This window comes from Hemiscyllium ocellatum, chromosome 20, assembly GCF_020745735.1.
Source record: "Hemiscyllium ocellatum isolate sHemOce1 chromosome 20, sHemOce1.pat.X.cur, whole genome shotgun sequence".
In the NCBI taxonomy this organism is placed as follows: domain Eukaryota; kingdom Metazoa; phylum Chordata; class Chondrichthyes; order Orectolobiformes; family Hemiscylliidae; genus Hemiscyllium; species Hemiscyllium ocellatum.
In genome coordinates this window covers 8,893,128-8,909,463 of record NC_083420.1, presented here as the reverse complement: position 1 = coordinate 8,909,463, position 16,336 = coordinate 8,893,128, and the positions used below count along the sequence as shown (strand labels likewise).

At 46.1% G+C, this 16,336-nt stretch overlaps 1 protein-coding gene across 1 annotated transcript; it reads right to left on the bottom strand.

Moving 5' to 3' along the window:
* Window positions 1-4,805: 4,805 nt before the first annotated feature.
* Window positions 4,806-15,446, bottom strand: galr2b (galanin receptor 2b). Its single transcript, XM_060840945.1, has 2 exons — window positions 15,079-15,446; window positions 4,806-5,556 (listed from the first exon to the last, which is right to left on the bottom strand). The coding sequence occupies exons 1-2, from the start codon at window positions 15,444-15,446 to the stop codon at window positions 4,806-4,808; spliced, it is 1,119 nt and encodes a 372-aa protein (XP_060696928.1).
* Window positions 15,447-16,336: the final 890 nt, after the last annotated feature.

Genomic DNA, 16,336 nt, shown 5'->3' with positions numbered 1-16,336 from the left:
GTGAACTGCTGGGAGTTAGAGAGCTGCCCACATCACACGAAGTGGCCTTGGTGGTGCCCACATCTAAATTTCAAATTCCTCCCCTCAATGTTTGGAGTTTCGCTGCTGAATAATGTTGGAGTTGAATGCGGCAGCAGTATGAATCATTACAAAAGAGAGATTAGCCAAAGTGCCAGCTCTCTCTGAGATGGGAAGTGGCTGTGAAATGAGTTGAACCTGGAGGAGTAAATAAAATGGGTCATTAAAATGGAGAGAGTGAGAGAGAGAGAGGAATAGAGGCTATTCTGAGTGGGCTGGCTGGACCCATTTAAATATCACATTCAATCATTGTCCTTATCTGTATAAATTTCTCCCCAATGTTTTCTGCTTCTTCTTCCAAATGAAACAGTGTGTCAGCAACAGACATATAACCAATGAGCTGCGCTGTCGATAGCAGTGTGCAATGGAAAACCTAACATTTAATATGTCCAACACGAACAGACAGATCTTTTTAATAGAAATGTTCTCTCTCTGTCCATATCCAACCCACCACTTCCATCGGCACAGCCCTTCACTGATCCCCACATTCGCTGAGGTTACCAGCTCACCGTCACCCCTCACCTAAGGTTACACTCACTCCTGGTTATTTCTTTCATGTACAATAGCAGCCCTACAGTGCTCTGGGACTATCCTGAACCCCAAACACAGAGACTCCAAATGTTTGTGGCTGGTCCTCCGCTGAGTCAAACTCTTCAAAATCTTTATCAGCTTATTTCTCAACTCAGAACCTCTGCTCTGTCTCTGTATGTGTCTTGCTTCCTCTACTTACAGGATTTTTAGCTAAACATTCAATCTTTACTCTCCTTTGAAAGTCCTTTTAATGACCTGTGCTACCCATTTTATCTTGTGTTGTAGGCGAAAACTTCTACCGTGCAAACCAAGACTTTGATCTGGAGAACGTCCTCACATACCCTGAGGTCACTTCCTTCTCACTCTAATGGCAGCTCTTGAACACCTTACGGACTGAAAGAAACTCCTTTATTTACGTCTGTGCTCTGCAGGTTCACAAAAACAGCTCCAGACTGCAGTGTCCCTCTTCACACGTGGGTTGGGAGAGAGTATGAGGGACAATGTTGTGTCGCAGCGAGTTGTAATGATCTGAAACCTGCTGGCAACAAGGATAAAGGAAATGAAGACAATGAGGAACTTCGAAAGGAAATTGGATGGACAGTCTTGGAGGGCCGTGGGGGAAATGGGACTGACCAGATTGCACCACAGAGAGCTGTCATAGACCTCATGGGCAGGTTAGATTCCCTACAGTATGCAAACAGGCCCTTCAGCCCAACAAGTCCACACCGACCCTCTGAAGAGTAACCCACCCAGACCCTTACCCTGTGTTCCCCCCATCACTAAAGCCCCAAAATGGTCTCACAGAGTGGTCTCCTTCCTTGACTAAGGACAAAAGGGTATCTAGGGAGAGAATAGTGCCCCACAAAGATCAGCAAGGCGGCCTTTGTGTGGAGCCACAGAAAATGGGGGAGATACTAAATGAATATTTTGCATCAGTATTTACTGTGGAAAAGGATATGGAAGATATAGACTGTAGGGAAATAGATGGTGACATCTTGCAATATGTCCAGATTACAGAGGAGGAAGTGCTGGATGTCTTGAAACGGTTAAAGGTGGATAAATCCCCAGGACCTGATCAGGTGTACCCGAGAACTCTGTGGGAAGCTAGAGAAGTGATTGCTGGGCCTCTTGCTGAGATATTTGTATCATCGATAGTCACAGGTGAGGTGCCGGAAGACTGGAGGTTGGCAAACGTGGTGCCACTGTTTAAGAAGGGCAGTAAAGACAAGCCAGGGAACTATAGACTAGTGAGCCTGACCTCAGTGGTGGGCACGTTGTTGGAGGGAATCCTAAGGGACAGGATGTAACGTATTTGGAAAGGCAAGGACTGATTCGGGATAGTCAACATGGCTTTGTGCATGGGAAATCATGTCTCACAAACTTGATTGAGTTTTTTGATGAAGCAACAAAGAAGATTGATGAGGGCAGAGCAATAGATGTGATCTATATGGACTTCAGTAAGGCGTTCAACAAGGTTCCCCATAGGAGACTGATTAGCAAGGTTAGATCTCATGGAATACAGGGAGAACTAGCCATTTGGATACAGAACTGGCTCAAAGGTAGAAGACAGAGGGTTGTTTTTCAGACTGGAGGCCTGTGATCAGTGGAGTGCCACAAGGATCGGTGCTGGGTCCTCTACGTTTTGTTATTTACATAAATGATTTGGATGTGAGCATAAGAGGTACAGTTAGTATGTTTGCAGATGACACCAAAATTGGAGGTATAGTGGACAGCGAAGAGGGTTACCTCAGATTATAACAGGATCTTGACCAGATGGGCTAATGGGCTGAGAAGTGGCAGATGGAGTTTAATTCAGATAAATACAAGGTGCTGCATTTTGGGAAAGCAAATCTTAGCAGGACTTATACCCTTAATGGTGAGGTCCAGGGAGTGTTGCTGAACAAAGAGACCTTGGAGTGCAGGTTCATAGCTCCTTGAAAGTGGAGTCGCAGGGAAATAGGATAGTGAAGAAGGTGTTTGGTATGCTTTCCTTTATTGGTCAGAATATTGAGTACAGGAGTTGGGAGGTCATGTTGCGCTGTACAGGACATTGTTAGGCCACTGTTGGAATATTGCATGCAATTCTGCTCTCCTTCCCATCGGAAAGATGTTGTGAAACTTGAAAGAGTTCAGAAAAGATTCACAAGGATGTTGCCAGGGTTGGAGGATCTGAGCTACAGGGAGAGACTGAACAGGCCGGGGCTGTTTTCCCTGGAGCGTCGGAGGCTGAGGGGTGACCTTATAGAGGTTTACAAAATTATGAGAGGCATGGATAGGATAAATAGGCAAAGTCTTTTCCCTGGGGTCGGGGAGTCCAGAACTAGAGGGCATAAGTTTAGGGTGAGAGGGGAAAGATATAAAAGAGATCTAAGGGACAACTTTTTCATGCAGAGGGTGGTACGTGTATGGAATGAGCTGCCAGAGGATGTGGTGGAGGCTGGTACAATTGCAACATTTAAAAGGCATCTGGATTGGTATATGAATAGGAAGGGTTTGGAGGGATATGGGCCGGGTGCTGGCAGGTGGGACTAGATTGGGTTGGACTGAAGGGTCTGTATCCATGCTGTACATCTCTATGACTCTATGACACCATGCTCATTCTGGGAGGATGCCTTCTCTCTGAGTAATGCATGATCAGTCTCATGAATCTTGTTATACCACACATCGCCTACACTCCATCCCAAATTTTGGAAAGTTCTATTCACCAGGTTTAGCCTCAGTGTCAGCAGACACCCTCTCCCCATAGGAGACTGATTAGCAAGGTTAGATCTCATGGAATACAGGGGTCAGAGGGTGTGAGTTTGAAGTGTAATCCAGCCTGATCCTCTGCTTCAGCGTTGGGAGAGCTGTCCTGTTGTGGATGCTGTCTTTCTGATGCACGTTGTTTAGATTACTTACAGTGTGGAAACAGGCCCTTCGGCCCAACAAGTTCACACCAACCCGCTGAAGCGCAACCCACCCATACCCCATTTAGCATGGCCAATTCACCTGACCTGCACATCTTTGGAATGTGGGAGGAAACTGGAGCACCCAAAGGAAACCCACGCAGACACGGGGAGAATAGGCAAACTCCACACAGTCAGTCGCCTGAGTCGGGAATTGAACCCGGGTCTCTGGCGCTGTGAGGCATCAGTGCTAACCACTGTGCCACCGTGCCGCCCACAGGTTGTGATGTATCTCAGATCTGCCCTTTTCTGTGCCTGTACAAGACCTTACCTGGAAGAGGTGAAGAGATGTCCTGGCCAACAAACTAATAAAAGGTTGAGCTCCCTTTCTGGTTTTAGATAAGGGAGACACAGTGGCTCACAGCACCAACCATAGTCCAAAGATGTGCAGGTTAGGGTGGATTAGCCATGGGAAATGTGGGTTACAGGGATAAGGAGTGGGGCTCGGTGGGAGGATTGGTGCAGAATCGATGGGCTGAACAGCAACTTCCTGCACTGTTGAGATTCTAGGTTGCATTTCATTGCTCCCTGCTTTCATTAATCAGATGTGATACACCTGTGGAGCTGATATCCATGTTGCTATGTGAACCAAGTGGCCTGTACTCAATACTGTTTATGGGGGCTTGTTGAGCACAAATTAGTGCTTGGCTTCTTTTCATTACAATGGTGGCCACAGTCTGAAAGTACTGCGGTGGTTAATGTTAGGGTTAGAGTGAGAGTTAATAGGGTTAGAGTTAGAGTTAGGCTTAGGGTTAGGGTTAGAGTTCCTGTTAGGGTTAGGGTTAGGGTAAGGGTTAGAGTTAGGGTTAGATTAAAGGTTAGGGTTAGGTTTAGAGTTAGAGTTAAGATGAGGGCAAGTATTAGGATTATGGTTAGAGTGGGCATTAGGGTCTGAGTTAGGGTTGGAGGTCAGGGTCAGGGTCAGGATTAGGGAAGGGATTGAACTTTGTAAGTTCTTCATTCATCTTTGACCTGAGCGTCCATCAGCTTCTCTCTAACCTCGACCCAATTTCAAACTGATTAAAAGTTATAAGGTGCTTGGGACGTTTCTGTTATTCCATTTTTGGGAGTGACTGTTATAGCTGACATATCAGTAAAGTTAGTTCACAGTTCATTGTTTTGTTTTCCTTTCAGATAGAAGCCTACTCTCAGCTACACATCGATAACTAACACAGGGACTAAGTAATCTAAGGAGAGGACACAGAAATCAGAGAGTTGGTGAGAAGTGACTGAGTTCTTTTGGGGCAGTATTCAGGATGTCTCCTGGTATGGCACTGTGATCATCATTGCTGAAGCTGGCTCTTTCAAGGCCTGCCTGGTAGTAAGCTCACAGCCCCGCTGCGTCCCCTCTTCCTCATTCAGGTGGGTGACCTCTGTGGAGCCAGTCACCATGTTTACGATGTGGACCACGTGGACCTTGTTCATTGCCTTCTTGCTCAGCAGGCAGCTGAAGACCTTCTTGAAGCCTTTGCGGAAGTGTTTGGAGACCAGGGCATAGACGATGGGGTTGAGACAGGAGTTGGTGTAGGCCATGCAGTGAGACAGGAGTCTGAGGGCATAGGTGGCCTGATTGAAGGGGAAGTGGCCGTAGTGGAAGCACAGGATGAGCACGTGGTGAGGGAGCCAGCAGAGGCAGAACAACACAGTCACGATGATAATCATCTTGGTCACCTTTCTCTTGGATTTCCGGGATTCCGATATGTCTTCTATTGGGTCCACCGCTGTCCAGAGATACTTGATGGTCCTGGCATAACTCAGGCTTATAACCGCCACTGGGACTATATATCCAAATATGAAAGTGGAGGTGTCCATGATTTTTCTCTTGGGCTCCTCCCATGCAGGCATGCAGATATAGAACCACTCGTAGGGGATAAGGTCATAGTAGCTCAGGTAAGGCCCAGCACAGACAATGGAAAGTCCCCAGATGACCGCCATGACGGTAACAGCATTGCAGGGAGTGCGGAGCTCCCTGGATCGGAGAGGATATCGAATTGCCAGGTACCTAGATAATCCAAAACAGAAGGGGACATGCATATGATACACAACTATGTTATCGTTCTGCGTAGAAAAATGCTCAGAAACCCAGAAAGAAGTCACACGACACCCGGTTACAGTCTGTCAGGTTTATTCGAAATCACAAGCTTTCAAATCACAATCTGTACCACTCCTTCGTCATGTGAAGAGACTGCCCCTGACACAGCGCTCCAAAAGCTTGTGATTTGAAATAAACCTGTTGGACTGTAACCTGGTGTCATGTGACTTCTGACTTTGTCCACCCCAGTCCAACACCGGCACTTCCACATCATCGAAATTTAGAAACATAGGAGCAAAAAGGAGGCCAGTCAGCCCTTCTAAACTATTCCACCATTCAATATGATCAGGGCTGATCCTCTGTTCCCACTTTACCCTTATATCCCTTTAGCCTGAAGTACTATAGCTAACGCTCTTAAAAACGTTCAATGTTTTGGACTCATCCTGTGGTTTACCAGTTTACCTGCAGATGCTGCCTGGTCTAATGTTACTGACTATTCTTTTCTGCTTGCTTCAGATTTCCAGCATCTGATTTGACCTTTTGTGATAATCAGCTCCATCGAGTCTTGGATGTGGGATTAATGTATCGATAAGGTTAATTGCAGCTGAGGAGCTGACACTGAATTAGAGGTAAAAAAATGATTTAGCAGCACGGGTAGGACAGTTCCTGATTAGGGTTTGGCTGTAACAAAAGCAGAAACTGCTGGAGAAGGTCTGGCAGCACTTGTGGAGAGAAATCAGAGTTAACGTTTCAGGTCCAAAGACCATACCTCAGAACTGATGGTAGCTAGGAAAAGGATGGTTTTTATAGGATGGGGGGAGGAGAAGATTAAATGATAGTTGGAGATAGAGTCCAGGGAGAGAGAAAAACAGTTAGACAGACAAAGGTGTGGTTAAATGTCAGCCTGGGAGAATCAAAAGCTGCTAATTGAGACTGTTTGTGGCTGACAATGTGATTATTATAGTAGCAATCCATGTGATGACAAGGCCTGGTGTGTGGGGATTGGGGTAAGGACAAGGGAGAAGGTGCCCAGGCCTAAAAGTATTGAACTCGATATTGGTCCTGAAGGCAGCAGGGTCCCCAAGCTGAAAACAAGGTGCTGTTCCTTCAGCTTGTGCTGAGTTTCCCTGGAGCACTGCAGCAAGCCTGAGACAGAGATGTTGGACAGGGAACAGGGTGGGCTGTTGAAGTGGCAGGCAACTGGAAGCTCAGGGTCTTTACTGCGGGCAGAATGCAACTGCTCTGTGAAGTGGTCACCCGGTCTATGCTTCGTTTCCCCAATGTAGAGGAGACCACACTGTGAGCAGCGAATGCAGTGAACTAGATTGTGTGAAGTGCAAGTAAAGTGCTACTTCATCTGGAAAATATGTCTGGGCCCTTGGATACTGGGGAGGGAGGACGTAAACAGACAAGTGTTACACCTTCTGCAGTTGCAGGGCAAGGTGCCATAGGGCTGTCGGGAATGTGTTGGGAGTGAAGGAAGTGTAGACCAGGGTATCCCAGAGAGAACAATCCCTGCAGAAGGCTGACAAGGGAGGAAATGGGAAATGTATCTGGTGATGGCATCACCCTGGGGGTTGCAGAAATGCCAGCTGATGATCCTCTGGATGTGGATGCTGGTGGGTGAGGCCAAGGGGGACCCTATTGCTGTTGTGGGAGTGAAGAGAGGGGGTGGGGGATGAAGTGCAGGAGACAGGTCAGACCCGGTTGAGGGCCCTGAGAACAAAGGTGTTGAAAGTCCTCAGTTGAGGAAGAAGATGCACATTTCAGAGCCCCCTTGTCAAAGTTGGCATCATTGGAATAAGTGCGATGGAGATGGAGAAACTGGGCAAATGTATGGAGTCTTTACAGGAAGCACGGTATGAAGATGTATAGTCCAGGTCACTATGGGTGTCGATGGGCTTGTAGTGGATATTGGTGGCCAATCTGTTCTGAGAAATGGAAACAGAGATGTCAAGAAAGGGAAGGGAGGAGTCAAAGGTGGACTAGGTGAAGGGATGGAAATTGGAAGCAAAATCGATAAACTTTTCCAATTCCAGATGAGAGTGGGAAACAGCACCATTAATGATGTCATTGATTAGCCAGCGAAAGAGTTGTGGGTGGGGGCCAGAAAAGGACGGGAACTGGGAATATTCCATATACCCCCACAAAGAGAGAGGCATAACTGGGGTCCAAGTAGCTACCCATGTCTACCACTTTGACCTGAAGAAACTGGGAGGAGTTAGAAGAGAAGTGGTTCAGGGTGAGGATAAGCTGGGTTGGGCAGGGGAGGCTGGTAGGGTGGGGGGCTGAGTATGGTTAAGGCCTCTATTCCAGGAAGAGGCAGGGAGCCCTGCGACCATCCTGGTGGGGGATGGACGTGTGAAGGAATTGCACTTCCATGGTAAAGAGGAGGCAGCTGGCGCCCAGCAACTGGAAATTCTGATACTGATGTAAGGCGTCAGAGGAATCATGGACACAAGTGGGAAGGGATGGGACAAGGGGAGAACAAAATTGAGTCGTGAAATGATGTTGCAGCTGTACAGGACTTTGGTTAGGCCACATTTGGAGTACTGTGTGCAGTTCTGGTCGCCTCACTTTAGGAAAGATGTGGAAGCTTTGGAGAGGGTGCAGAGAAGATTTACCAGGATGTTGCCTGGAATGGAGAATAGGTCGTATGAGGATAGGTTGAGAGTTCTCGGCCTTTTCTCGTTGGAACGGCGAAGGATGAGGGGTGACTTGATAGAGGTTTATAAGATGATCAGAGGAATAGATAGAGTAGACAGTCAGAAACTTTTTCCCCGGGTACAACAGAGTGTTACAAGGGGACATAAATTTAAGGTGAAGGGTGGAAGGTATAGGGGAGATGTCAGGGGTGGGTTCTTTACCCAAAGAGTGGTGGGGGCATGGAATACGCTGCCCGTAGGAGTGGTAGAGTCAGAATCATTGGCGACCTTTAAGCGGCAATTGGATAGGTACATGGATGGGCGCTTAATCTAGGATAGATGTTTGGCACAACATCATGGGCCGAAGGGCCTGTTCTGTGCTGTATTGTTCTATGTTCTATGTTCTATGAGTCGAGGTAGGAAAAGATAAGTCTGGTGGGTCAGGGGCAAGCAGAAACAATGGGCCTGCCCGGTCAGTCCTGTTTGTGGGTCTTGGGAAGGAGGTAGAAGCGGGTTGTACAGGACTGGAGGACAATGAGCTTGCAGTCAGTGGGCTGGGGGAGATGACCAGATAAAATGAGGTTAGTGACCGCTATGGACACAATGGCCTCCTGTTCCATGTTGGGGTCATGGTCTGTGCTCTCTCTCTCTCTCTCTCTCTCGCTGTCTCTCTCTGTTACAGTATCAGGTCTGCAGCTGCAGAAATCCTTCTCTCTATGCAGTCCTCAATCCTGACCCAAGAGTCAGGCACTAAATTCATGTGAAAATTTGCAAAGCCAGACGTCACAAGGGTTCAACAGTGGCGCTAAACATGAGCGTCTTCAGTTTTTTAACATTCTTTATGTGGGATGTGGGCATCGTTGGCTGGAGCCAGTATTTATTGCCTATCCCTAGTTGCTCTTGAGACGTTGGTGGTGAGTTGCTTGCTTGAACCGCTGCAGTGAGGCTGCCCGGTGCTGTGAGACACAGTTCCTAATACGGCCTCAATTCCAAATGGAAATGGTACGGTCTCATCAAACAATCCAATGTGAGGAGGGTCAAACCATTGCTGGGGGAGGGGGTGGTGACTCCAGCAAACCAGAGTCATGCGTTGTCTTTGTGTCTGCATGTGTCAAGCCAGGAGGATGGAGAGGATGAAATGACAGTAAGGGAAGGAGAAACGCAAAACTGATAAAAATGTGACCGTAGAATGCCCTTGATAGATAATCTGATATCCATCAAAATTAATTAAATCACACCACTCTTGAACTTTCAGTGAGAGTTCAGTCTCAGTAACCGGGGAATTAATCTGAGCGCATTCTCAAGGGGACAAAACAGCGCCTGTCAGTTTACCGTCACTATAAGGTTAAAGGGATCACAGTGCTGATTCAGATCAGAGGGGATCTGCCCACACACCATTTGTGAAACAGCAGCGTGGAGAGAAGTATCTCAGCAATGCAGCACTTCATTTTATAAAAGAGAGGCCACAGTGTGTATTAATTTGACACGGGAGAATGAAAGGTTTTGCATCACAGGCTGCAAATTTGCTTACATGTTAAATGAAACAAAAACGGGAAATGTTGGAAAACCACACCGGGGGTGGCAGCTGCGGAGAGAACGAGCAATGATTGATTCGATTTGTTTAGCATTTTTTTTTGGGCGGGGGGTCGTGGGCATTATTTATTTCCCATCCCTGATTGCCGCTGAGAAATTGGCGACAAAAAGCCTTCATAAAATGACGAAGGAAAAAGACGAGGTAGAAGTAGAGAATTTGTTTCCACTGATGGGTGAATCTAGGACTCAGGGGCAGAGCTGCAACATGATGTAGCACTGACTTGGGGAGGAACTTCTTCACCCAAAGGGTGGTGTATCTGTGGAATTCCCCACTCAGTGAAGCAGTTGAGGCTACCTCGTTGAATGTTTTTAAGGCAAAGATAAATTTTTTGAACAGTAAAAGAATTAAAGGTTATGCTGAGTGGGCAGGTAAGTGGAGCTGAGTCCACGATAAAGATCAGCCATTGAATGGCGAGCAGGCTTGATGGGCCAGAAGGCCTACTCCTGCTCCTATTTCTTATGCTCTTATGTTTTTGAAACTCTGCAGTCCATGTGGTATTAGGGAGGGAATTCCAGGATTCTGACCCACTGACACTGAAGGAACGATGAAACATTTCCAAGTCAGGATGGTGAGTGACTTGGAGAGGAACTTGAAGATGGATCGTGTTCCCACGTATTTACTGCCCCTGACCTTCTAGATGGAAACGGTCGTGGGTTTGGAAGTAGCTGCCTAAGGAACCTGGATGAACTTTCAAATGCTCATCAGGAGATAAATTGTGAAAGTAAATGCTGAGAGGATGTTTCCCCTCATGGGAGAATCTAGAACCAGAGGGTCGCTAATCCTCTCTCACAGTGTTCAGTGTCTTTGGAACTCCTTACCACAGAGAGCTGTGGGGACACAGTCCTTGTGGATATTTGAGGCTGAGTTAGATTCTTGATCGGTCAGGGAAACAAGGGTTATGAGGTAAGGGCAGGACAGGGGATGTGAGGACTGTCAGATTAGCCATGATCCTGCTGTATCACGTAGCAGGCTTGAGGGTGCAAATGGTCTACTCCTGTTCCTATTTCTTATGATCTTAGTAATGACAAGGTAACAACAAGAGGATGCCCAAAGCAAGGACATGAAGGGCACAAACATTGGAAATAAAACAGTCCAGATTAACCTTTCGGCATACAGGGTGTCTTTGGAATTTTGCATATTTGACAGCTGCCCCGAATTATTTTTCATCAAATACCACTCGCTGCTTGCTGTGTAGATGCTGCCTGATATAGTCGGTCCTGCTAACTGTTTTTCTAAGCTTGCTTCAGATATCCAGCATCTGATTTGAAGCTTTGAGATAATCAGCTCCATTGAGTCTAGAATGTGTGATTATTGTATTGATAAGGTTAACTGCAGCTAAGGAGCTGACACTGAATTGAAAGTAGAACATGCAAGTAGAACTTAGCAACGGCAGTAGGAAGCTCCTAATTATTATGTTTCTGTGGTCTCTCTCTCTCCCTCTCTCTCTCTCTCTGTTACAGTCTCAGATCCTTTCTCTGCACAGAAATTGTTCTTTGATTTGATGGAGCAGATTATTACAAAAAAGTGCAGAAAATCATGGCAAGGCAAGTAAACCCATTCTCCTCGGTTAATTCTCTACAAATGGTAATCGACAGAATAGGCCAGTGCTCTGCGATCATGGTTCCAAATCCCATCATGGGCAGCCAGTGAAATTTGACCACTGCAAAATCTGGAATTAAAAGCTAGTCTAATGATGGCTGTGTAATCATTGTTAACTGTCAGGGTGAACCCACCTAGTTTACGTCAGGGAATGTAATCTGCCATCCTTACCTGGTCGGGCCTACATGTGACTTCCAGACTTTAACTTCCTTCTGAAATAGCCAAGAGAGCCATTCAATTCAAGGGTGATTAGGGATGGCTGACAAAACCCCCATCCCTACACGAGAATATTCTCGAATGTAGGAATTACTCAACAAAACAAGACGTCATTTAGTTAACCTTCCACCATCTCAGGTCAGGCTGCATCCGAATGGCAGGAGAATCGATGTGTCGGGCCGGAGCCCTTCATCAGGAATCATGAGGGGCAGAGGTAAGGTGAATGGAAGCTGCCTTGGCTGGGGAATGGAGCCCCTGATGAAGGGCTTTGGCCTGAAATGCCGATTCTCCTGCTCCTCGGATGCTGCCTGACCTGCTGTACTTTTCCAGCACCATGCTCTCAACTCTGACCTCACTTTCTCCATCCACCATCTCAGTAGATCGCTGATGAAATATGAAAAGAACTTCCATATTATCATCAGAATTCATCTCCAAAAGTGATACAACAAATCCTTCAGAAAGCCAACGTGGAAACGGTTAATGTTTTCAAAGGACATATGGGCCATAGACAAAGCCAGCATTTATTTGCCCATCCATAATTGCCCTTGAGCTGAATGGCGGTTTAGGCTAGTTGAGAGGGCAGTTAAAGCCCTGTGTAGGTCAGTTCAGAGGGCAGTTAAGGCCCTGTCTAGTGTAGTTCAGAGGGCAGTTAAAGCCCTGTGTAGGCCAGTTCAGAAGGCAATTAAAGTCCAATGTAGGCCAGTTCAGAGGGCAGTTAAAGTACTGTGTAGGCCAGTTCAGAGGGCAGTTATGGCCCTGTGTAGGCCAGTTCAGAGGGCAGTTAAAGTACTGTGTAGGCCAGTTCAGAGGGCAGTTAAGGCCCTGTGTAGGTCAGTTCAGAGGGCAGTTAAAGTCCAATGTAGGCCAGTTCAGAGGGCAGTTAAAACCCTATATAGATCAGTTCAAAGGGGAAGTTAAAGCCCTGTGTAGGTCAGTTCAGAGGGCAGTTAAGGCCCTGTGTAGGTCAATTCAGAGGGCAGTTAAAGCCCTGTGTAGGCCAGTTCAGAGGGCAGTTAAAGCCCTGTGTAGGCCAGTTCTGAGGGCAGTTAAAGCCCTGTGTAGGCCAGTTCAGAGGGCAGTTAAAGTCCTGTGTAAGTCAGTTCTGAGGGCATCCACATTTCTGTGTCATGTACAGACCATGTAAGGACAGTAGATGTCCCCTTCTAGAGGACATTAGTGAACCAGATGTGTTTTAACAGGAATTGATGACAGTTTCATGTGTCACCATCAGATTTAATTCCAGATATTATTTGTTGAATTTAAATTCCGCCAGATGTGTCACAGAGACATTGAGTCATAGAATCTTGCAGCATGGTAACTTACCCTTCAGTCTAACCCAGTGTTGATCATGTTCCCAAACTAAACTAGTCCCATCTGCCTGCTCCTGGCCCATATCCCTCCAAACAGTTCCTATTCATGGCCTTATCTAAATATGTTTTAAACATTGTAACTGTACTCACATCCACCACTTGCTTTAGAAGTTCATTCCACACATGAACCACTCTCTGTGTAAAAAAGTTACTCCTCGTGCCTTTTTAAAACCTTTCTCCTCTCACCTGAGAAATACATCCCCTAGTCTTGAAATCGCCCACCCAAGACACCTTCCATTCACCTTATCTATGCCCTTCATGATTTTATAAACCTCTATAAGGTCACCTCTAACACTCCAGTGAAAAACATCCCAGCCTATCCAGCCTCTCCTTATAACTCAAACCCTCTGTTCCCAGCAACATCCTGATAAATCTTTTCTGAGCCCTCCTATCCTTCCTACAACTAGTGGTGGTGTTGAGAGTTGAACACCATATCACCAAGGCATTGGCCTAGTTTAATGGATTTCTAGTAAAGTGACACTACATCTATTCTCCCATCTCACCCGAATGCTAAGCTTAAAACTATACAATCATTCGGAGGCATGAGTTGGGGAAGAAACTCCAGTGGTGGAGAGCTACAGGAGACAGATATTGTACCCAAATACAAGCCGTTCTGCTATAACACGCATTTTGTTAATGTGAATTTGCTATAGCATGATTTGGCAGAACCAATGTTGGACTGGGGTGTACAAAGTTAAAAATCATACAACATCAGGTTATAGTCCAGGAGGTTTAATTGGAAGCACACTGGCTTTCAGAGCGACACTCCTTCATCTGATGAAGGAGAAGTGCTCTAAATGGAAGTTTTTGTTGCAAACGTTTCGTCCCCTGGCTAGGCGACATTATCAGTGCTCTGAAGCCTCCTGCGAAGCGCTTCTTTGATGTTTCTGCCGGTATTTATAGTGGTCTGTCCTTGCCGCTTCCTTGCCGCAGCAAGGACAGACCACTATAAATACCGGAAGAAACATCAAAGAAGCGCTTCGCAGGAGGCTCCAGAGCACTGATGATGTCGCCTAGCCAAGGGACGAAACGTTTGCAACAAAAACTTCCAGCTCGGCGAACAGAACCACAACAACGAGCACCCGAGCTACAAATCTTCGCACAAACCTTGAAGTGCTCTAAAAGCTAGTGTGCTTCCAATTAAACCTGATGGACTATAACCTGGTGCTGTGTGATTTTTAACTTTGCTATAACATGATTGACGAATTGGGGACATTGTTTCTATAGCACATACTTGTAAAGCATGTACGGAGGAACCCCGATTATCTGAATACCAATTATCCGAATTTCGGTTTATCTGAGGAAGGCTTCAAGCTCCCGCAAAAACGTTCCATTAAAAAGAGGGAAGTGTATTCGATTTACCTGGACTGAAGAACATGTGAAAGCACTGGCAAAAACCAGAAACACAAGCAGCTCAAGCATCAGCGACTGGATCATTTTTAGGTAAGGATTAGTTACGCAGCCTATTACACCACATTCCCATCACTTTATTGGGCCGTTCATGAAGAAAATGGCCATATGCGTGAGGCAATGTTCCTGTCTTTGTAATGCAACACTCAGTTCCCAAAAACTGACAAAGCTTTTGGAATTACAGAAGCTGTTCAGGACCTTGTTTAATGCTGGAGTTTCATCTACAGCACAGTACTTATGAGATGGTAAGGGTTTAGTCTTTCTCAGTTTAACCTGTAATTTGTAGAACGCAAAGATCACTTTGTTTAAATAGCTAACTCGTCAAAATGATAGATTTAAACAAATGCTCCAGTAGAGCACAGCATTAGATCAGCGTGACTTCCCTTGTTTAAGGTAAAATCGATTATCCAAATAATCAATTATCTGAACAAACTAGTGCCCGCCCACTTCGTTTGGATAATTGAAATTCCTCTGTAATTGGTTATAATGCAATTTTGGCCCCATTAGTTTAAATGGTACTGCTATTACACGATTTTCTTATAACACGGAGTCGCAGGAGAACGGAACTACTGCATTATAGAAGAACCGGTTGTATCTCCAAAGAAATCGGTCATTGTAAAGTAATTGTGTTGATTCAGTGATCCATCACATACTGTACCTGTCGACTGAAACAGCGGCCAATGTGAAGCTGCTAGCATACATCGCCAGGTAAATGAAGAAATGGACGGCCTTGCACATGAATGACCCGAAAACCCAACCTTCCAGAGTGTAGATCGTGGCTTGAAACGGCACGCAAAATATGATGAAGAAAAAATCGGCCACGCTCAGGTTGAGGATGAATAAGTTGGTTGTGTTATGTCCCATTTGGCCATTTCTGAACAGCACAGCGAGCACCAGGCTGTTGCCTACTGTCCCGAGTAGGAAGATGAAGGAGAACACGATGGGCACGATGATGCTAGCTGGGTTCAGCTGGTAGTTATCTGAAGCATTCCAGTGTCCAGACATCATACTATCATCATCAGTCATGTCGGAAGGTGTAGGGAGCAGGAACTGGAACAAAAACAGTTACTATTAGGTAAAGTGGTCTTTTCCCCCTTGTTGGAGTTAGATTACTTACAGTGTGGAAACAGGCCCTTCGGCCCATCAAGTCCACATCAACCCTCTGAAGAGCAACCCACCCAGACCCATTCCCCTACATTTACCCCTTCACCTTACACTACGGGCAATGTAGTGTGACCAACTCACCTAAACTGCACATTTTCGGACCGTGGGAGGAAACCAGAGCACCCGGAGGAAACCCACGCAAACATGGGGAGAATGTCTCCCAAATGCTAGTGACAATTCTGATCATTCTATCTCACACAACGTTACCCACTATACGCCAACACCTTGTGCGATGTGTAGGCTAACACTTCGAATCAAAAGAACCAAACAAAAATCTATTTTGAAATATATTGAATCACTAAATATCTCGCGCTTTGTTTTGTTGCAATAGTGTATCTTGACACATTTATCACTTCTCAGACGTCCCCCTGCACTTTTCAATTCCCCATTTATTTTTATCCGCTGGAAGTGTGAGGCTGTAATGATGTTGATTGTATCTGGGGGTCCATGTGTGTGGGTCAAGCTTACCAGGTAATGACAGAAGGACTGAGAAATAAAAGCAGCCAGGTTGGAGAAGGTGGTGGTATTGAAGGAACAAATAGAGATTGCTTGAGAAACTCAGCAGGGCTGGCAGCATCTGTGGAGAGAGAAACAGAGTCAACGCTTCAAGTCCAGCGACCCTTCTTCCAAACAGTGAGTTTTGGCAAAGACCTTGTCAAACACTAGAAGTGAAAAGCTGCCTGAAACGTCTATTCTCCTGCTCCTCGGATGCTGCCTGACCTACTGCGCTTTTCCAGCAACACACTTTTCGA

Bases quoted from the DNA above. Each gene is read 5' to 3' on its own strand.
- galr2b (XM_060840945.1), bottom strand. From the start codon at position 15,446: ATGACTGATGATGATAGTATGATGTCTGGACACTGGAATGCTTCAGAT. The intron at 5,557-15,078 runs GTACAGTATGTG...TGGATTATCTAG, and splicing joins GCCGCTGTTTCAGTCGACAG to GTACCTGGCAATTCGATATC.